Below are 23,246 nucleotides of genomic sequence, written 5' to 3' on the forward strand. Positions count from 1 at the left end.
AAGTCGCCGGTGGGTCAGCCAGGCCTGGCAGTGAGCGCCTGCCGGCCCGCTGTCTGGTGATAAAGAGGCGCAGTCTGCCTGACAGGGCAGTGGGGGATTTTCCAGGTGCACACGTTGTGGCCTCAGAAGCTTTGACGATCCCAGATTTGAAGGAAAAACGTCCACATTTCCTGTCCTGCCATTATGGCAAGAGGAAATTAATCAGATGTAGTAAAACATATTTCTCTGTATTTTGAAGGTGAACCTTAAGAAAACTGAACTATGTTTTCTTCAGAGGGGCTCTCTGGTAATTTCACATTTCTGAGGAGCTTTCTGAATTGTAAACTTATGTCCAGTCCAGTGTTCTGTGTCCAGTGTATGGCCGATGTTTCTTAAGAAACCTGCCCTTTTGTGTGTGTGTGGTGACTGATTAGCCAGCAAATTTGACTTGTTGTAACAGAATATATTTTCTCTGATCGCATACCTAATAACCAGAAACTTAGCCTACTTTAGCCACATAAGTACCTAACTAAATAAATGTATGGAATTTCAACCTTATCACTGAAAATAGATTCTCTAAATTATCTCCCTTCTGCAGATATTTGCAAGTCTGGATTCATCCCTTCTGACGTGGAGAAAAGGTTACAACTGGAATGGCCATCCCAGGAGCAGTTTCTACTCAGAGAACAGTATTACAAAAGGTTCAAGAACACCACCTACTCAAGTAAGAAATGAATGGCACCCTGCAAGTGTCCCAGCCCCTAAAATATTTGGAGAGCTTGAACTTGGCCTTCAATCTAATAAGCCCTATAGCAGTTGTGTAAAGCTGTATAATACTCAAATGTTATCAAGAGTTAATGGGATGTCCGGCTGGTGTGGCTCAGTGGTTGAGCGTCTATCTATGAACCAGGAGGTTATGGTTTAATTCCTGATCAGGGCACATGCCCAGGTTGGGGGCTCAATCCCCAGTGGAGGGGGGGTGGGGGACATGCAGGAGGTAGCTGATCAATGATTCACTCTCATCATTGATGTTTCTATCTTTCCCTCTCCTTTCTTCTCTGAAATAAATTTAAAAAGCATTTAAAAAAATTAAGTCTATATATAAAAAAAAGAGTTAATGGAAATCTTGAACCCAAAACTTATGGGTTTGTTTTTTTTTTCTTGTCTTCACCTGACTTTACCTACTAGCCACAAAATAGTTTTGTCCCAGAAAATATTCATTCATAAGCTTATAATAACCTTAACTTCTCTGAAGAGCTAGGAAATCAAGGAAGACATGGATACATTTGTCATGTAAAAGTAAAATAGAAAAGTATAAAGAGTGGAATGTGAAAACCTTGTTGTCCATTCTCTCTCCCCTCCCAGAAGCAACCCCTATTGTGAGTTGGTGCATTAGGCAGAGGAATCCTGAGTCACACCAGACGGTCTTGGCCTTGACGCAGCTTTCTCTTTTTCTTCTGTGGTTTGCAAACACATGAGTAGCGCAACTAATCAGGAAGTTATTTCCATTCACTGAAACCATTTTTCAATCTTCAAAATGGGAGGATGTTGTCACGCAGGGCTTTGAAGCAACTAAACAAGCAAGCCTTATCTAACTATAAAATATATTTTTATCTGAAAGTTGATCTTTTCAGACCCGCCTAAGGGATGATGTTGCCCCAGATCTCAGTTGAGGAAATAGCCTGCTCAGAGAATCCACAACTGTCTTCTTGGAACTTTTGAAAAATAAATGATCTTGAAGTTAATTTGGGTTAGTCAGTATTTCTAAAAGTACATCATTGAAAGTAAATTATCTTCATAAGATTTATATTGTACACTCTCTGGATTTCAGTGTATCCCATAGATTTTTTAATTTTTATATTTTTAAATTGATAAGATACAGAAAAAAACACACAACACATAAGAAATCGGAAAATACGTTATATGCTAATAGATAATGTAGTTCTCTAAACTGTTTTGCATTTTAAAATAAGGCGGGACTACTCTGATGTTGGTTGCATGGGATTTGGCATAAGGCAGGGCACCTCAGATCCCGTTAAAGGAATGACAGAAGTACAGAGAGACCTACAGCAGCAAGGCCTCATTTGCAACAAATCCTTATGATAAAGGCCTGCTTAGAGAAGACCCCACAGCATTAAGTAATCTACAGATTCCCACTTTTTTCTTTAATCATATTAAATAGTATACCAATTTATCTTAAATTTTCCTTTAAAAAAAAGGTTTGCTCTCACATGACCTTTCTGGAACCAAAATGGCAGGTTTTCAACATCTTTTCCTGCCTGTGGGACTGGGGCCTTCATAGTTCCTATACCAGGGGAAAGTGCCTTTGCTAACTACATAGTAACTGGGTCAGTAAAACTCCAGCCACCCTCTTGGCAATGCAAAAATCTGTAACAAATACAGATTGTTTATTTGTATTTGGAAACATTTGACTTCTGGTTTGAAATTCTCTATTTTAATCTGTATGTCTTGCCAACATATAGATAGGAATCCCTGTGTTTATTCTGGGCACCAACTCATCACAGTGATAAGTATCTCAGAAGCCAATGGGAGTTTCTGCACATTGTTCTGCATCCATGGCTGGGGTTGGTAATGCCTGAGTAACTTGGGGTGGCATGGAAGAGAGAACAAAAGTCTGTTGGGGCAAGGACACCTTGCTTTGCCAGTGGCCTGTACCCTTAAAACAGGTGTCCTAGAAGATACAGGGACATTTTCTCATTCCAGAGCCCATTGGGTGGTGTGTTTCACTTAAGTAGAAGATGACAAAAACATTCGTCATGGGACTATAAACTCACACTGTAAACCTGCTAAGACAGGAAAGGCAGCAGTGTGTTACAGGTATAATTCTGGGTGTGACTGCAGAAAGGAAGACGCTCTTATTAAAATAATCACATTCAATGAGCTAATTCTGTGCTCTTCTCCACCTCTCTTCCTCATTATTATACTCCTCCACCCTCAACACCCACCCCACACTGGATGCTGGACACACTCATGTAAATATATAAGTGTGTTATGGTATGATGCCAGGGAAAGAGACAGTGCCAATGTTTAATGTCATTTACGTTGCTTTTGTCCCAGGGATCTTTCCATCCTCTCATGCAGGAAGGGATAAGATATTGGGTAATGACTGAGAGTTGGATAATTAGCTGTGAGTTTTCTTTCTTTTTTAAATCCTCACCCAAGGGCATGCTTAGAGAGAGAAAGGGAGGGAGTTGGGAAAGGGGGTGGGGAAGAGGAGCATCAATGTGATAGGAAAACATTGATTGGGTGCCTTCCATCCATGCCAACCAGGGATCGAACCTGCACCCCAGGTTGTGCCCTGACCTGGAATCCAATGGCAACCTTTAGGTGACGATGCTCAACCAACTGAGCCATTCCAGCCGGGCAGCTGTGAGTTTTCTCATTGTTCTTATTTTGAGGAGGGAGTAGGCATTTTTTTTAAGAGTGGATTTAAACTCAGTAATATATAGCCCTTATGAGATGTTACTGTTGTGTGATAGGAGGCGTATAATAGAATTTCAAGCTACATACATTCCAAGTGCATTTGGAAAAATGAAGAAATGGAAGAAGAGTAAAGTATGAGTTGAATAAATCTGCTAACATGCAAACATTTCGGGTTTTTTGAAAATGCCATAATCTTTGTAAAGGGGCTAGGCCAGCCGTGGGCAAACTACGGCCCGTGGGCCGGATCCGGCCCGTTTGAAATGAATAAAACTAAAAAAAAAAAGACCGTACCCTTTTATGTAATGATGTTTACTTTGAATTTATATTAGTTCACACAAACACTCCATCCATGCTTTTGTTCCGGCCCTCCGGTCCAGTTTAAGAACCCATTGTGGCCCTCAAGTCAAAAAGTTTGCCCACCCCTGGGCTAGGCAATAACAGTGCTTTATATCTGTAAGAGATATGCATGCCTTACAAAGTGTTTTCACGTGTGTAGTTTCAACCTTGGTTTTGTGAGATAGGTAGGCGGATGACAGTACCAGTTCTAGGATTGCAGATCCATAGCTGAGGCTCATGCAGGGTTCCACCCCCCAGTTATTCAGTCTGTAAGCGGGAGAGTGGGACCTGGAACTCAGGACTTAGATTCCTGATCAGGACACTTTCTGCAATGTATAAGGCTAAAATATAGCAGTGAGTAGACAGTTCCAGGAATTTTATAACAGACTAGTAATGGCACCAAAGAGCTGTGAGATATTGGACAAAGCACTTCGTTTCTTTAGGTGTCCATTTCTTCAAAGGAAAATGAGGGTGGAGGTTCGGGGAGGACTCAGTAATCTCAAAGGCCCATGCTGTCCTAAACTGCGGCTTTAAGATCCAGTGGAACGCTGGGCAGCTGGGCTCAGAGAGCTTTGCACCCTGCAGTGTCCATGGGTTATGCATATATGCATACAAGTTCTTTGGTTAATCTCTTCCCACCCACCCACAAGATTTGGTTTTTAAACTGGGAGAGTTCAAGAGTAAATTCCTATTTAACAAATGACTAAATATACATGCAAATCTCAATAACTTATTTAGCATATGATAACATTTAAAGATAACACTAAAAATTTCACTGTTGCCACTCTCAAACAGTGATTACAGACTAGTTAATGGTTTAAAAATCTGAGTCCCACCAACAACGCAGAGCAGGGTAACGATTAAAAAACCAGCTCTGGGCAGTTGACCTCCCCAAACCAGTTTTAAGTAGAGAAGCCGTATAGCCTCAGAGGCCAACCCCAAAACACTGCCACCCAGAGGCTGAGCCACAAACTGACTCTTAGGTGAACACAAATTAAGGCAGTCTGGATCACAAATACGGCCTGCTTTAAAATCAGGACTGTGATTTACAACACGGAGGAACAGTGTATCACAGGGAAATTCAACACTCTCCTAAATACCTGGCAGGACTAAGCAGATCCAAGCAACAGCAGCCTCCTGATCACCACACCCTCTGTCTGAGGAACAGCAGCTGTACGTGAAGCCTCCCCCCACCAGCCAGAAGAGCCACCACAGCTGTGAACAACACCCACCAGAGGAGCTGCTGCCAACTGAGGAGCAGCTGCTACCGCAACCACCCAAGGAGCAACCACAGCCCAAGGAGCCACTGCCACCCAGGGAGCAGCCACTGAACGACTCAACATCTAGATATGTCAGTGAGATCAAACATGGGTAGGCAAAGAAACCCCCAAAGGAAAGAAAAGGAGGACTCGCCAGAAAAGCAGCTAAGTGAGACAGAGGCATGCAACATGACAGAAAAAGAATTCAGAATAAGGGTCCTAGCGTGCATAAACCGGATGGAGGAAAAAATCAACTACTTATGCAAGAAGCAAGAAGAAACAGATGAAAAAATCAATAACTTATGCAAGACCCAAGAAGAAATGAAGAGCGATATAGCTGCAATAAAAAACACCATTGAAAGCATCAACAGTAGACTAGGAGAAGCGGAGGACCGAATTAGTGAATTAGAAGACAAGGAAGCAAAACACACCCAAACTGTACTGCAATTGGAGAAAAAAATTAAAAGACAGGAGGAGAGCCTAAGGGAGCTTTGGGACAACATGAAACGAAACAACATACGAATAATAGGGGTGCCAGAACAACAGAAAGATGAACAAGGATTAGAAAACCTACTCGAAGAAATAATATCAGAAAACTTCCCTGAAGTGGGGAAGAAAAAAGTCACACAAGCACAGAGAGTCCCAAACAAGGTGAACCCGAAAAGACCCACACCAAGACACATCATAATTACCATGGCAAATGTTCAGGACAAAGAGAGAATCTTAAAGGCTGCAAGAGAGAGACGGAAAGTTACATACAAGGGATCTCCCATTAGATTATCAAATGATTTCTCAACAGAAACACATCAGGCCAGAAAAGAATGGACAGAAATTTACAAAGTGATGCAAAGCAAAGGACTGAACCCAAGAATACTCTATCCAGCAAGGCTATCATTCAAAATTGAAGGGGAAATAAGAAGCTTCACAGACAAAAAAAGGCTAAGGGAGTTTATCACCACCAAGCCAGCAATGCAAGAAATGCTAAAGGGACTGGTGTAAAAAGAAGAAATAAAAAGCTCAGAAAGAAAACAGCCACACAAAAAAAGAAATGGCTACAAACAAGTACCTTTCAATAATAACTTTAAACGTAAACGGACTAAATGCTCCAACCAAAAGACATCGAGTGGCTGAATGGATAAAAAAACATGACCCATACATCTGCTGTCTACAAGAGACCCACCTCATTAGAAGGGACTCACACAGACTGAAAGTGAAGGGATGGAAAAATATCTTTCAGGCAAATGGAAAGGAAAAGAAAGCTGGGGTAGCAATACTTATATCAGACAAAATAGACCTCAAAGTGAAGGCCATAACAAGAGATAAGGAAGGCCACTTCATAATACTAAAGGGATCAATACAACAAGAAGATATAACCCTGGTAAACATATATGCACCCAATGCAGGAGCACCCAAATACATAAAAAAACTCCTGGAAGATATCAAAGGAGAGATCGACAACAATACAATCATAGTAGGGGACTTTAATACACCACTGACATCACTGGATAAGTCCTCTAGACAAACAATCAGCAGAGAAACAGCAATCCTAAATGACTCACTAGATCAGATGGACTTAATAGACATCTTCAGAACACTTCACCCCAAAGCCGCGGAATATACATTCTACTCAAGTGCTCATGGGACAGATTCAAAAATAGACCACATATTGGGTCACAAGCAAAGTCTCCCCAAATTCAAGAAGATTGAAATCATAAAAAGCATCTTCTCAGACCACGATGGCATAATATTAGAAATAAACTACAATAAAAACAACCCAAAATACTCAAACACTTGGAAGCTGAATAGCATGTTATTAAATATTGATTGGGTTACCAATGAGATCAAAGAAGAAATTAAAAACATCCTGGAAACTAATGACAATGAAAACACAACAATCCAAAACCTATGGGACACAATGAAAGCAGTCCTGAGAGGGAAGTTTATAGCTCTACAGGCCTATCTCAAAAAACAAGAAAAAATGGTAGTAAATCATCTAACTCTTCAACTCAAAGAATTAGAAAGAGAGCAACAAGAAAACCCCAGAGTGAGCAGAAGGAAGGAGATAATAAAGATTAGAGCAGAAATAAATGACATAGAGACCAAAAAAACAATACAGAAAATCAATGAAACCAAGAGCTGGTTCTTTGAAAGGATAAACAAGATTGACAAACCTCTAGCCAGGCTCACCAAGAAGCAAAGAGAGAGAACCCAAATAAACAAAATCAGAAACGATAGAGGCGAAATAACAACAGACCCCACAGAAATACAAATGATTGTTAAAAAATACTATGGACAGCTCTACTCCAACAAACTAGACAACCTGGAGGAAATGGACAAATTCCTAGAAAAATACAACATTCCAGCACTCAATCAGGAAGAATCTAAAAATCTCAATAGGCCAATAACTATGGAAGAAATTGAAGCAGTCATCAAAAAGCTTCCAGCAAACAAAAGCCCAGGACCAGACGGCTTCACAGGGGAGTTTTACCAAACATTCAAGGAAGAACTAAAACCTATCCTCCTCAGACTACTACAAAAAATTCAAGAGGAAGGAACACTTCCAAGCTCATTCTATGAAGCCAGCATCACCCTAATACCAAAACCAGGTAAAGACAACACAATGAAAGAGAATTACAGGCCAATATCCCTCATGAACATAGATGCCAAAATCCTCAACAAAATCTTAGCAAATCGGATCCAACAGTACATCAGAAAGATCATACACCATGACCAAGTAGGATTTATCCCAGGGATGCAAGGATGGTACAACATCCGTAAATCAATAAACGTAATACATCACATAAACAAATTGAAAGAAAAAAACCACATGGTCATATCAATTGATGCAGAAAAAGCATTCGACAAAATCCAACACCCATTTTTGATAAAAACTCTCAGCAAGGTGGGAATAGAAGGATCATACCTCAACATAATAAAAGCCATATATGACAGGCCCACAGCCAACATCATACTCAATGGACAAAAACTAACACCATTTCCCCTAAGAACAGGAACAAGACAAGGATGCCCACTCTCACCACTCCTGTTCAACATAGTCCTGGAAGTATTAGCCATTGCAATTAGACAAGAAGAAGAAATAAAAGGCATCCAAATTGGAAAAGAGGAAGTAAAACTGTCCTTATTTGCAGACGACATGATATTATACATACAAAACCCTAGAGACTCCATCAAAAAACTACTAGACTTAATACATGAATTTGGCAATGTAGCAGGATACAAAATTAACCCCAAGAAATCTGAGGCATTTCTATACACCAATAGTGAACTTTCAGAAAGAGAGATTATAAAAACAATCCCATTTACCATCGCACCAAAAAAATTAAGATACCTAGGAATAAACTTAACTAAAGAGGTAAAAGACCTCTACTCAGAAAACTACAGGACATTGAAAAAAGAGATAGAGGAAGACATAAAGAGATGGAAGAACATACCATGTTCTTGGATTGGTAGAATCAACATCATTAAAATGTCCATACTACCCAAAGCAATCTATAAATTCAACGCACTTCCCATTAAAATACCAATGGCCTACTTCAAAGATCTAGAACGAACTCTCCAAAAATTCATCTGGAATAAAAAAAGACCCCGAATAGCTGCAGCGATCCTGAGAAAGAACAAAGTAGGTGGGATCTCAATGCCAGATATCAAGCTGTATTACAAAGCCACTGTTCTCAAAACTGCCTGGTACTGGCACAAGAACAGACATATAGATCAGTGGAATAGAATAGAGAGTCCAGAAATTAGCCCGAACCAATATGCTCAATTAATATTTGACAAAGGAGGCAAGAACATACAATGGAGCCAAGATAGTCTCTTCAATAAATGGTGTTGGGAAAATTGGACAGATATATGCAAGAAAATGAAACTAGACCACCAACTTACACCATACACAAGAATAAACTCAAAATGGATAAAGGACTTAAATGTACGACAGGAAACCATAAAAATTCTAGAAGAATCCAAAGGCAACAAAATCTCAGACATATGCCAAAGCAATTTCTTCACTGATACAGCTCCTAGGGCAGTTGAAACTAAAGAGAAAATGAACAAATGGGACTACATCAAAATAAAAAGCTTCTGCACAGCAAAAGAAACCATCAACAAAACAACAAGAAAACCCACTGCGTGGGAAAACATATTTGCCAACGTCATATCTGATAAGGGCCTAATCTCCAAAATTTATAGGGAACTCATACAACTTAACAAAAAGAAGATAAACAATCCAATCAAAAAATGGGCAAAGGATCTAAATAGACACCTTTCAAAAGAGGACATTCAGAAAGCCAAGAGACATATGAAAACATGCTCAAAGTCACTAATCATCCGAGAGATGCAAATCAAAACAACAATGAGGTACCATCTCACACCTGTCAGAATGGCTATCATCAACAAATCAACAAACGACAAGTGCTGGAGAGGATGTGGAGAAAAAGGAACACTTGTGCACTGCTGGTGGGAATGCAGACTGGTGCAGCCACTATGGAAGACAGTATGGAGTTTCCTCAAAAAACTGGAAATGGAACTCCCATTTGACCCTGTGATCCCACTTCTAGGAATATATCCCAAGAAACCAGAAACACCAATCAGAAAGGATATGTGCACCCATATGTTCATAGCAGCACAATTCACCATAGCTAAGATCTGGAAACAGCCTAAGTGCCCATCAGTAGATGAATGGATTAGAAAACTGTGGTACATCTACACGATGGAATACTATGCTGCTGTAAAAAAGAAGGAACTCTTACAATTTGCAACGGCATGGATGGAGCTGGAGAGCATTATGCTAAGTGAAATAAGCCAGTCAATGAAGGAAAAATACCACATGATCTCACTCATTCATGGATAATAAAGACCATTACAAACTTTTGAACAATAATAGATACAGAGGCAGAGCTGCCTCAAACTGATTGTCAAACTGCAGTGGGAAGGCCAGAGAGGGTTGGGGGGCAGAAGGGAGGGGAGTAAGAGATCAACCGAAGGACTTGTATGCATGCATATAAGCAAAACCAATGGACATAAGACACTGGGGGGTAGGGGAGGCCAGGGGATTGTCAAGGGCGGGGAAAAAAAGGACACATATGTAATACCCTTTGTAATACTTTAAGCAATAAAAATTTTTAAAAAGTAAAAAAAAAAAATCTGAGTTCAAAAGTTCTCAAACTTTTATGGCACTTTAGTGACTCAGTGATTTTTTTCACAGCGTATTTAGCCTAAAAGAAATACCGAAGGGTTTGTTAATAGGTCATTAGGTTCAAACAACCGAATAGTAATAATTCTCATCTTGTCCAACAGACGTCGAAGTGTTTCCCTTGCAATTTAAAAGATCCTGCAATACCCCTGTGAGTAGGGTTGCCTGGTTAACTTTGAATTTCAGATAAAAAAATTTTTTACTGTATTTCTCAACTATTGCATAGAATATCCACTAAAAAGTGTTCATTATTGCTTTGAAGTTCAAATTTAACCAGATACCCTGTATTTTTATTTTATTTCTTTATTATATTTAATGGGTTGACATTGATTTATAAGATTATGTAGGTTTCAAGTGTACATTTCTGTGATACATGATCTGCACATTGCATTGTGTGCCCACCACCAAAGTCAAAGCGTCTTCTGTCACCATATATTTGATCCCCTTTACTCAACCTGGGCAAGTGCCCTGCCCGGGAATCGAATCATGACCTCCTGGTTCATAGGTCGACACACAACCACTGAACTACATCAGCTGGGCTGTTTGTCTTTCTTGTTTGTTCATTTGTTGCTTTCAGGTTTATATCCCACTTATGAGTGAAATCATATGGTTCTTAACTTTTCCTGTCTGACATATTTTGTTTAGCAGGATATTCTAAGGTCCATCCATGTTGTTGCAAATGATGCCCTGTATTTTGTTTGCTTTTTGCTAAATCTAACAGTCACACCGGTGAATTCATGGTGGCTTTCCAGGGTGCCTTGGCACATTATAGCCCAGGGCCAGTTTTTAATACAAAATTATATTTATTTAAAATTAATAAATCATATACATGAATTTTTCAAAAAAATGTTTTTAATTAAATTTACCAAAATATTTTGTGACTGGGTTTATAACTAAAGATATTTAGATTATTAAGCCTAGGGCTTATGTTGACTGATGAAGGTCTGGCCTGTGCATATGGAGCACTGAGCTGCTGCAATATGGTTTTTCCAATTCACCTGAGGTCATTTGAATAAAACCTGAGTGCCAGACCAAAGCTTCTAGTACCTCCCATGAGACTTGATTAAACAGCTGAAACAAATGAAGTTACATTAATTTTTTTTTAATTTGCCAGTCCAATTTTATTGTCTCTTATTCATAATTATATTCACTCCTTAGGACAGAAACTCCTTAGATTTAACAGCAGAAATAGTGAACTATGAAGAACAAATCTGGAGGCCTTCATCCCTGTGGTGCCAACCTACCTATTAAGTTATGTTCCTCTTCTAGGAAGCTCAGTGGATATACTGTATACTTTTGCAAATTGCTCAGGACTGGACTTGATCTTTGGTCTAAATGCCTTACTACGAACAGCAGACTTGCAGTGGAACAGTTCTAACGCTCAGCTGCTCTTGGACTACTGCTCTTCCAAGTGTTATAACATTTCTTGGGAACTAGGCAATGGTAAGTACCCCTGGGACATTTCATTAACGAGATTCCCCTTTGGCATTATTTGTTTATACTTGTGATATTAGCAAATGCACTTCTGGTTCGGCACATTTGTGCAGTGCTCAACCGTGCAACTTTTGGATTGCTTAAGGCAGAAAACTCCTATGTATATCCCAGAACCTGTTGCTAATTCCAGTTTATGATACATTTGAGCTGAGGACAACTCATTGAAACCAGCAACTTCCACAGTTCCCTAGTTTCCTTGAGATTTTCAGGGTCACTTTAAGCCTATTAGGCTTGGCAGGCTGGACTCGGCAAAACTGTACAGCAGGCTGTTGCTTTTCCCCTTCCACTCCTTTACCTGTTTCTTGACTTGTCAGTTAATCTCAGCAACACCATTCCAACCCCCATGAAATGCTCAAGCTAGAAGTTCCCAGTGTAGAATCCTACCCAGGTCAAACTCCTGATTGTCTTCTTTTTTGCAAGGAATGTGTAAATTCTAACTAAAGTGCAAATGACTAGCCACTTCATTCAAACATATTTATAGTGCCTTTTTCGCACATCAGCAAATGGAACTGACGATAAAATGGGAAATGAGAATAGAAGGGTAGAGACACCTGTATCTTAGCTAGATGATGAACAACTTTACCATAGCCACCATATGCATAATAGGTCACCGGAACCCATCCTTACCCACCTCCCAACCTCCTTCCCTTCCTCCCTCCCTCCTTCCCTCCATCCCTCCCTACTTCCCTCCCTCCCTCCTTTTCTACCCGACAATCCCCAACTCCTTCTGCTCTTCACAGTGAGATAAAAGAGTGATGTCATTATGTTTCCCTCTTCCTTGGGCCCCATTTTGCAAAAAAAAAAAGGTCTGGTTTCAGGGTGAAGGTATATGTGGGAAGTAGTTTGGACACTATCTGTGCCTCCCTCCCATCTCTTCAGCTTTGCTATTTCTAGGATCATTTGCACATATAAACCTTCTATTTTTTTTAGCTATCCATTGGTTAAAATCCTCATTGTTAATTTCAAATTGTTATAGAATTCAAAATTTTGTTTTTCTGCAATATTGTCTATAACTAGTGGTTTTACTTTCCGTGACTTTGGATTCTAAGATTTTTGAAATTTGAAAAATGTCTTGTTATGTTTGCTTTTAAATAAGAAATTTCTACATAAGCGATTCTTTTGAAAATTGCTCTTTCAGAACCCAACAGTTTCCAGAAGAAGGCTGGTATTTTCATTGATGGATTGCAGTTAGGAGAAGATTTTGTTAAGTTGCATAAACTTCTAGGAACATCTGCTTTCAAAAATGCAAAACTCTATGGTCCAGATGTTGGTCAGCCTCGAGGAAAGACTGTTAAGATGCTGAGCAAGTAAGAGCTCGAGGAAGAATCTCTTTTCTTAAAAATTGTATTTCTCTGGTGTAGAATCTTCAATAGTCCACATGTTATTAAACAGTTTTCTGCCTGGCTAGATGGCTAAGCAAAGAGAAAACATTGACTGGCTCAGAATACCAAGGATTTGGGTCAAATGGTACCTGTGATAAAGTTTGTATCTGAGCTAGAAAGTTTGTGTTTGCCTGATCCTAAAGCAGTAGCCAGCCCATTTCTTGTGCATATATATTGTGTATATGTATATATGAGAATTTAGTGATAACATAATAGATTTTGATTTTGTAGTTTCCTGGAAACTGGGGGAGAAGTGATTGATTCAGTTACGTGGCATCAGTAAGTACGTCTCCTGTTCTTTTTTGTTGTTGTTGTTCTTTTTTCATTGAATTTATTGATTAATAAAATTATGTAGGTTTCAGGTGTACAATTCTCTACTACATCATCTGTATATTGTACTGTGTGCTCACCACCCCAAGCCAAGTCTCCTTCCATCACCGTTTATCCCCCGTTTACCTTCTCATACCTTTCCTCTCACCCCCTTACCTCTGGTAATCACTATACTGTTGTCTGTGTCTATGAGGTTTTTTTTTCTTGCTTAAACTGTTCACCTTTTTCACCAAACCTTGCTACCCTGCTCCTCTCTAACAGCTGTCAGTCTGTTCTCTGTATAGTCTGTTTCTATTTTGTTAGTTTATTTTGTTCATTAGATTCCACATATGAGTGAAATCATATGGTACTTATCTTTCTCTGACTGGCTTATTTCACATAACACAATACTCTCCAGGTCCATCCATGTTGTTGCAAAGGGTTAGATTTCCTTCTTTTTTTTGGCCAAGTAGTATTCCATTGTGTAAATGTACCATAGCTTTTTTATCCACTCATCTACTAATGGTATGTCTTCTTAATACTAAAAAAGTACTGCTAGCTTTACTTACTGGTGTTTTTTTATTCCAAAAATGATTTCCATTTAACTGCTAATTGACTTTATAATTCAAGTAAGAATCACAGTGTCTCAAACAGCACTGTAGTAAAATTTTAATAAAACAAAAATTTAAACTTATTTTAAATAATGTGATAGTTTCTGCAAGATCAAAGCACACTATCCTTTAACTCATGGGACAGATAAGTAGCTACAGCCAGTATGCTTGCGGAAGAACAAGTAACCCATGAGGCCCTGCACTGATGACTGTGTCTCCTCAAGGCAGAGTAACTGATCCCCTTTTATCGCCATCTCGCCTTAGTAGAACTTCTGCCTCTTATAACAGGGAGGTGGGAAGAGGTAGTAAGAAGAGCAGGTTCAGCCAATTAACGTAAAAGCAGAAAGTAAAGGTTGTTATTTTTTTCTGATTATTTTCTAAATAATTTAGCTACTACTTGAATGGACGAACTGCTACCAAAGAAGATTTCCTAAACCCTGATGTATTGGATACTTTTATTTTACCTGTGCAAAAAATTTTTCAGGTAATAGTCTTTTATTCTTTTTTATGTAAAACCAAAGTCCTTATTCTGTGGTTTAGCTAGTGCCAAATTCTATAGGTGTATACATTTACATGTTTTCTAATCTTAGAGAACAGGCACTAATCTTATGCACCTTCTGTCCCATTAGGATCAGGTCTTACCTGTGGATGTTGATTAGAAATGAAAAATACTTCTAATAGCCTTTTGGTAGAATTAACTTTCATAGGCTATAAGAATGAGATTGTTTACATTTCTTCCACACCTAGAATTCCAATAAAAGTAAGTTACCCAAGACCTAAATGATTGCGAACATATTTTGTTACTTTATTGGACAGATGGGTCTGGGAATACAAGATTTTGAATATCATTAATCTCCAGCACCATAGTTGGTCAGCTTGCTTGCATTTACCATGGAGACTTTCCTGTTTCATAGGTTGTTGAGATGACCAGACCCCACAAGAAGGTTTGGTTAGGAGAAACAAGCTCTGCGTATGGGGGTGGAGCGCCCTTGCTGTCCGACACCTTTGCGGCTGGTTTCATGTGAGTGAAGTAGCACTCGCCTCAGGGACCAGATTTCAGCGTGCTCCTATTCTATTCGGTTGAAATAACTCATCAGCCAAAAGTCTGATCAATGATGGTTTCTGTGGCTGAGCTCCAAAATTTGTGCCAGATTTTGTAAAATAATGATTTACTAAAGCTTGTTGGACATACTGTATTTAATCATTGTATGAATGAATTGCTTTAGAAGTTCTGTTCCTTAATTTTGGCCCATGGCCATGCCAAGGATTCCTCCTCTAAAGAATTACATTGTAAAAATGAAACAAAACAAAACAAAAACATTGTAAAGGAGTGTATCTATAGCTCTGACTCTGGAAGGATTTGTAGTACATGCTACACAGTTATTACAGATTCCCAAGAAGTTTAGAGCCTGAAGTATGAGGTCACACCAGAACACCTATCAATGAATTTAAATTAACTCCTACTCCAACCACCACAAACTTGATTGCTTTAAACAACTGGTTAACTTACATTCCATAACACCATTAACACTCTCAGATTGAGACTTATTCTCTTTCCTCTCCTACTTACACAAAGTAGGAGAATAAGCCCAGAATAAAGTACAAATCATTTATGCTCTTGGGGGCATGATGAGTAGAGAAAAAAATGGAGATGTTTGTTTTGCCATTAACTAAAGATAAGGGGCAGGAGGTGTCCATAAAAGTTTAAGTGTGATCCTACTTATTTCACATTTTACTACTGACTACATGGAACCTTGTAGTGTTTAGACCTCACATAGGGATGGGGAGGAGGGGTACCTTGAAAGACAAGGAATAATTGTCTGTGGGGGTAGGAATTTATCTACTCCGTTTTATAGACCAAATCATAGCCTGAAGGGGACGTCTATGGCATATTAACAGTCCTCTAGGACTTGTAATCATGCAGAAGTATGGGAACTTGTGAAGGGAAGGATAGTCTCCATTTAATTTGAATGACTTATTTACAATTAATACCAGTTTTCTGGTTTCATAGATGAATAAATCAGAATAGTCGATAATTAGAATTAAGTTATTTTGTTTTCCAAGTTTGAAATAAGTCGGGCCTCACTCTGTTCCAGGTGGCTGGATAAATTGGGCCTATCGGCCAGGATGGGCATAGAAGTGGTGATGAGGCAAGTGTTTTTTGGAGCTGGAGACTACCACTTGGTGGATGAAAACTTCGAACCTCTACCTGTAAGTGATCATTATTCTTCTATTTCTGTGAGTAGATTAGACTATACTGAGGACCCCTGTATTAACCTCCTATGAATTGTCAACCCTCTCAGTAAATTCAGTGCTCTCAATATAGCCAAACAATGGAAAGGGTAGAGAGAATCCATTCTAACTTTTTTTGTATGTCAAGAGAAGAAATTGAGACCCAGGAATAATGTTTTTAATGTGAGCCATTTTGGACGTGGTATGGGATTTCTTTAAAAGGGGTCATTTGAAATTTTATGACTTTCGTTTTACAAGATATAAAACTTGGATCAAAAAATGTTTAAGAATAAATCAATGTTAAAATTGGTTATAGTATCCAAAGCTTTAAAACTTTTATGTCATTAAATCATAATTTATTTAACCTTAAGATAAGCCAGTAGTATCATGTATTTGTTCAAAAATCTCACCCAAAGAATGGGCTATTTTATAATAATCTTCAAGGTATTTCTGAATTTTTAAAAAGTCCACCCTACCTCCAATTGCATCTGGTGCTAAATTAGGTAATGTAGCCTTTCTATCTAAAAAGGCACCTGGAATCTATATGTGTCTAAAAATTGAAATAGTATAGATATCTCCCTAAGAAGTATGACCTTGATTTTTATTGTCTAAAATTATATTTGAGGATATCTGTTTTCTAAGAATAATTCCTAAAGGAATTATGTGAATATTGTAGGAAAGCTAAGTAAATTTGCAAAAAGCACATACCAAAATATAAGCTAGGCTTCTGTGGTTTGTAGCTAGATTACTCAACAAAATTGCTTTTAATCTATAGTGGTCCAAGCTCATGGAACACACTGTTCATAACTTTTAGAAAATTCTTAGAAAAATGACCTTGCACAAAATAGAATCTGTCTTCCCCCAAGTGTATTATGAGCCATCTATAAAGTTAAACCAAACATGATAATTTCATTAGACAAATATCCAGAATCTACTGCTGGCCCTTTCTTAAATTGGCCTTGAGCAAGAAAGGTAAATAAATAGTTTCTACAAAATTCACTTTGAGTACAATGTCTAGAAACTAGCCAGCTTATCCTGTCACTCTTTGTAAATAGTGCCAGTTATTTAGTTTGTTATCTAAATCTTCTCAGTGCCCAAGCATAAACCTTTGGCTTCAGACCCTTTTATATGCACTAACTATACTTCTTCCTTATGGTGCAGGATCAGCTAGCAAAACTTGCAAAAATAAATGTACCGTATTACTATGAATAGGATTAAGGGAATTGGCCTTAAACCTATTGTACCTGTCTGTTTTCTTATTTGAATTGCATAACAATCCCAGAAGCCGGAAAGACAGGTATCTTAAATCCTTGTTTTTCAGTTGAGAAAGTTCTAATTGAGATGAAGTCATGTGATTTGCTCGAGGTCACGCAGTTGGCCAGTATTATTCTAAAGAGTCCTGTACAAATCCTGGCTTGAGACCTGCATGCTTTCTACCCAGGAACTGAACCGTGCTCAAGTTATGTCTCTTGTGAAACATTTCATTGATTCTACTCTTGTCTCAAGAGACGATTTGAATCCGAATTTATGGCAGAGAAACAAAAGCTGCCTACTTTTCCTAAGCAGCTTTTGAGAAGAGTTGAGGTATATATTGAGTGGTTTATTTTTAAACCCTAAGCTCAAGAAGGAAGAGTTGAGGTATATATTGAGTGGTTTATTTTTAAACTAATAATTACGGAAAATTTCAAAGTAGAGAGAAAAGTGTATGAATCTCCAATCTTGTTTAATCTACAATGCTACCCACTCCTTACCTCCCATCTACTGTATTACTTTCAAGCAAATCTCGGATATATCACTTTATCCATATATATTTTAGTATGTATCTCCTTTTTAAAAACATAACAATATCATTATTATACTTTAAAATATTAACAGTAATTCCTCAATATCATCAAATATTAAATCAGTGTTTCACATTTTTCTTATTGTTGCAAATGTTTTAATAGTTGGCATATTCAAATCCATAAGATTCACATATAGCATTTGGTTGATATATCTCTTAAGTCTATTAATCTTTTGGGGGGTGTATTAATCTTTAAGTTCTCCTTTCCTTTTTTTTGTCCGTTGGAATTTATTAATTAAAGAAAGCAGGTAATTTGTTCCATAGTGTTTCCCACATTTTGGATTTTGCTAAATTTATTCATTTAGCATGTTCCTCTGTCCCCTATAGTTCCTATAAACTGGTAGTTAGAACTAGAGGCTTGAGCTTAAGTTTTTTTGTTTTGTTTTGCAAGAATTCTTTGAAGGTGATGTTGTGTGCTTCCATCAACAGATATATAATGTCTGGTTATCTTTCTTTTTTTCACCTTGATAGCTAGTGATGATTGTCCCCTAATCCATTACTTTATTAGGGGTGTTAAAAGATTTTAAAGAAAATATTTTAATCTCTCAAACAGAAATTTTATTTTAAAAACTTGTCTTTGTGTGTGTGTGTGTGTCTAAAAGTTCTGCTTTGAGCTTTGCTTTCAATTCTTGCATGATAGACAACAGAGAATATTTAAATTGTCTCTTAGTCAATGATTGCAGTCTTGAGCTATAACTCCTAGCAGGTATGGCCCCCTGAATTGTGGAAACATAGTCCTTTAGTGATAAAAATCAGCAAACAAGATATTGCACTCAGATTCATGGATAACCCAAACCAAAAGATGAATTCTATTTAATTACCTCTAGAATAACAGTCACACTCTTTATAGGATAACTACTTCATTTTGTTAAATGAAGAACTAAGTAAACATCTATTTTTGTCCCTCCTCTCCCCAACCACCACAACTAGGATTATTGGCTCTCTCTTCTATTCAAGAAACTGGTGGGCACCATTGTATTAAAGGCAAGTGTGAAAGGTGAAGCCAGAAGCAAACTTCGAGTATACCTTCATTGCACAAACATCAACCAGTAAGTATGCAATACACTCTTTACAAACCAACAAGTTTTAATTAGTAAGTACCTAACTTCCTACTCTAACACCCTGTTGTCCCCTCTCTATTCAGAGGGTCTAAGCTGTGTCATTATTCTTTTATTTTTCCCATTTATAGTGATATGGTGCCAGAGTCTAAAAAACAAACAAACAACAACAAAAAAAACCCACGAAAAATATAGCTTAAACATTAGCATTTGACTTTTACAATGACTTTAATTGTCATAATCCATAATCGAAATATACTCTAACTTTAAATAAAGAATACTACCAAAGTATTTTTTAATATTATTTTATTGATTTCAAGGAAGGGAGAGGGGAAGAGAGAGAGAAACATCAATCATGAGAGAATCATTGATTAAAAAACCCACAAAAAATATAGCTTAAACATTAGCATTTGACTTTTACAATGACTTTAATTGTCATAATCCATAATCGAAATATACTCTAACTTTAAATAAAGAATACTACCAAAGTATTTTTTAATATTATTTTATTGATTTCAAGGAAGGGAGAGGGGAAGAGAGAGAGAAACATCAATCATGAGAGAATCATTGATTGGCTGCCTCCTGCATGCCCCCCACTGGGGATTGAGCCCGAAACCTGGGCATGTGTCCTGACCAGGAATTGAACCGTGACCTCCTGGTTCATAGGTCATCACTCAACCATTGAGCCACATTGGTTGGGCACCAATGCATTTTTATATGAACAATTACTTCATTAAATGACTATGAATGAATATAAATTCATATAAATGAATAATTATATGAATATACTTATCCCCTTGTATCACATCTGATCAATTTGATAGGGAAGAAGAATCAAAGAACAATATCAACAATAACAATCTTATTTTCAAAAGTTTCAACCCAATTTATGGAATTGAGAGACCACAGAGATTTTTATAGTTTATACCTTGCCCTTGGTAGCAAAAAATGTTCCTAAATCTCATGGATTTTTTTCTTCTTAGTTTCAATCTGTCCATCCTGATAGGATGATAACTAAAATACTAGTTCTAGCCAAAATAGCTATCCAACATTTCCAATTTCTGGTGAGTGGGAACTCTGGATAGTGAGGGCCCCACTAGGAAGAAGTTGGGGGGTAGTTTGGATAAAGAAATTCTGAAAAGTGTCAACCGATTTAATTTTCTTGTTTGTTCCACTCTTTTCATACGGCTAGAAAAAGCCCCTGTTCATATGGTTTATAATTCGAATGCACATGAACCCACAAAATTCAACTTTTATCATTTAATCTTCCTATATTTGAAAATTAATAAGCTGCTTGGCTCCCAAGTAACTCAGCCTGGGAAAGCAGCAAAGATCTCAGGGTACTCTGGCCCAGACGGTGGTGCTGTGAAGAGCATTGTGTAATTAGTTTCAAATAGGGCCACATTCGTGGTCTTACATCATTATAAAAGGAAGGGTAAAAGGAGGGTCCATCATCATATAAATACTAATACTTAGTATCCATAATTATATTTGTAATCAAGTTTTTAATTGTTTAAATGAGACAAATATTTTTATTATTGAGTCAACCTATTTGCTTTTAGCCCAAGGTATAAAGAAGGAGATCTAACTCTGTATGCCTTAAACCTATATAATGTCACCAAGCACTTGCAGTTACCGCATTACTTATTTGACAAAGAAGTGGATAGATACCTTGTAAAACCTTCAGGACCTGATGGATTATTTTCCCAGTGAGTACTTTTTCTTGTTCATTTTAAACTTTCACCAAATGTATCGGTGTTTATTAGCATAGAGTGTTGATAGGGAGAAAAAGAAGCCAACTATTTCAAGTTTCGATAATTTTTAATATTCAGGAAGTTTATATATAAACAAGAGGCCCGGTGCACAAAAATTTGTGCACTCGGGGGGGGAGAGGGGGTCCCTCAGCCCGGTCTGTGCCCTCTCGCAGTCTGGGATCCCTCGGGAGATAATGACCTGCTGGCTTAGGCCTGCTCCCGGGTGGCAGAGGGCAGGCCCAATCCCTAGGTGCAGCCCCTGGTCAGGCTCAGAGCAGGGCCGATTGGGGAGTTGGGGCGCCACCCCGTCATGCACAGAGCAGGGCGGATCGGGAGGTTGCGATGCCACCCTCAATTATTAAGCCTAGGGCTTATGTTGACTGATGAAGGTCTGGCCTGTGCATATGGAGCACTGAGCTGCTGCAATATGGTTTTTCCAATTCACCTGAGGTCATTTGAATAAAACCTGAGTGCCAGACCAAAGCTTCTAGTACCTCCCATGAGACTTGATTAAACAGCTGAAACAAATGAAGTTACATTAATTTTTTTTTAATTTGCCAGTCCAATTTTATTGTCTCTTATTCATAATTATATTCACTCCTTAGGACAGAAACTCCTTAGATTTAACAGCAGAAATAGTGAACTATGAAGAACAAATCTGGAGGCCTTCATCCCTGTGGTGCCAACCTACCTATTAAGTTATGTTCCTCTTCTAGGAAGCTCAGTGGATATACTGTATACTTTTGCAAATTGCTCAGGACTGGACTTGATCTTTGGTCTAAATGCCTTACTACGAACAGCAGACTTGCAGTGGAACAGTTCTAACGCTCAGCTGCTCTTGGACTACTGCTCTTCCAAGTGTTATAACATTTCTTGGGAACTAGGCAATGGTAAGTACCCCTGGGACATTTCATTAACGAGATTCCCCTTTGGCATTATTTGTTTATACTTGTGATATTAGCAAATGCACTTCTGGTTCGGCACATTTGTGCAGTGCTCAACCGTGCAACTTTTGGATTGCTTAAGGCAGAAAACTCCTATGTATATCCCAGAACCTGTTGCTAATTCCAGTTTATGATACATTTGAGCTGAGGACAACTCATTGAAACCAGCAACTTCCACAGTTCCCTAGTTTCCTTGAGATTTTCAGGGTCACTTTAAGCCTATTAGGCTTGGCAGGCTGGACTCGGCAAAACTGTACAGCAGGCTGTTGCTTTTCCCCTTCCACTCCTTTACCTGTTTCTTGACTTGTCAGTTAATCTCAGCAACACCATTCCAAACCCTCATGAAATGCTCAAGCTAGAAGTTCCCAGTGTAGAATCCTACCCAGGTCAAACTCCTGATTGTCTTCTTTTTTGCAAGGAATGTGTAAATTCTAACTAAAGTGCAAATGACTAGCCACTTCATTCAAACATACTTATAGTGCCTTTTTCGCACATCAGCAAATGGAACTGACGATAAAATGGGAAATGAGATGTAATAGTATGATGAGCGCTGTCCTGAGTATTTAATAAGTATTAACTTATTTTATCTTTTTAACCACCCTGAAGTAGATACAATTATGACCTTCATTTCACAGATAGCAAGAGCACCAAAAGGTTAGCTAAATAGCTTTGTGATGCTGTGCAACTCTTACAGAGGATTCTTAGAGAGGTTAGGCTTTGAACCCAGGCAATCTGCCTCCAGAACAAGGTCTCTGCTCTCTTGAGACTTCTATTCTAGAGGTAGGGAGCCAAACCAACAAGAAAACAAGCCAAGAAATGATACATGCCAGTAGTGGTATGTGTTATGGTAAAGTCTAGCAGCAGCTTTTCTGATCAGGTTGCTGAGGATAACTGTCAACATAGAGCGCGCGCACACACACAGAATAGAAGGGTAGAGGCAACTGTATCTTAGCTAGATGATGAACAACTTTACCATAGCCACCATATGCATAATAGGTCACCGGAACCCATCCTTACCCACCTCCCAACCTCCTTCCCTTCCTCCCTCCCTCCTTCCCTCCATCCCTCCCTCCTTTTCTACCCTACAATCCCCAACTCCTTCTGCTCTTCACAGTGAGATAAAAGAGTGATGTCATTATGTTTCCCTCTTCCTTGGGCCCCATTTTGCAAAGAAAAGGTCTGGTTTCAGGGTGAAGGTATATGTGGGAAGTAGTTTGGACACTATCTGTGCCTCCCTCCCATCTCTTCAGCTTTGCTATTTCTAGGATCATTTGCACATATAAACCTTCTATTTTTTTTAGCTATCCATTGGTTAAAATCCTCATTGTTAATTTCAAATTGTTTTAATACGCCGTCATACCTTAGTTATAGAATTCAAAATTTTGTTTTTCT

The 23,246-nt window shown here is 38.4% G+C and overlaps 1 protein-coding gene across 1 annotated transcript in view; it reads left to right on the plus strand.

The window, feature by feature from the left end:
- Positions 1-23,246, plus strand: part of HPSE (heparanase) — a 56,489-nt gene that overhangs the window by 14,342 nt on the left and 18,901 nt on the right. Inside the window, exons 4-12 of the mRNA XM_014544901.1 lie at positions 578-703; positions 11,497-11,670; positions 12,860-13,028; positions 13,335-13,382; positions 14,414-14,507; positions 14,938-15,044; positions 16,120-16,234; positions 19,029-19,147; positions 20,719-20,865. Coding sequence (XP_014400387.1) covers positions 578-703; positions 11,497-11,670; positions 12,860-13,028; positions 13,335-13,382; positions 14,414-14,507; positions 14,938-15,044; positions 16,120-16,234; positions 19,029-19,147; positions 20,719-20,865 — 1,099 coding nt within the window. The remainder of the gene's footprint in view (positions 1-577; positions 704-11,496; positions 11,671-12,859; positions 13,029-13,334; positions 13,383-14,413; positions 14,508-14,937; positions 15,045-16,119; positions 16,235-19,028; positions 19,148-20,718; positions 20,866-23,246) is intronic.

The sequence above is a fragment of the Myotis brandtii genome, unplaced genomic scaffold (assembly GCF_000412655.1).
Source record: "Myotis brandtii unplaced genomic scaffold, ASM41265v1 scaffold111, whole genome shotgun sequence".
NCBI classification, from domain to species: domain Eukaryota; kingdom Metazoa; phylum Chordata; class Mammalia; order Chiroptera; family Vespertilionidae; genus Myotis; species Myotis brandtii.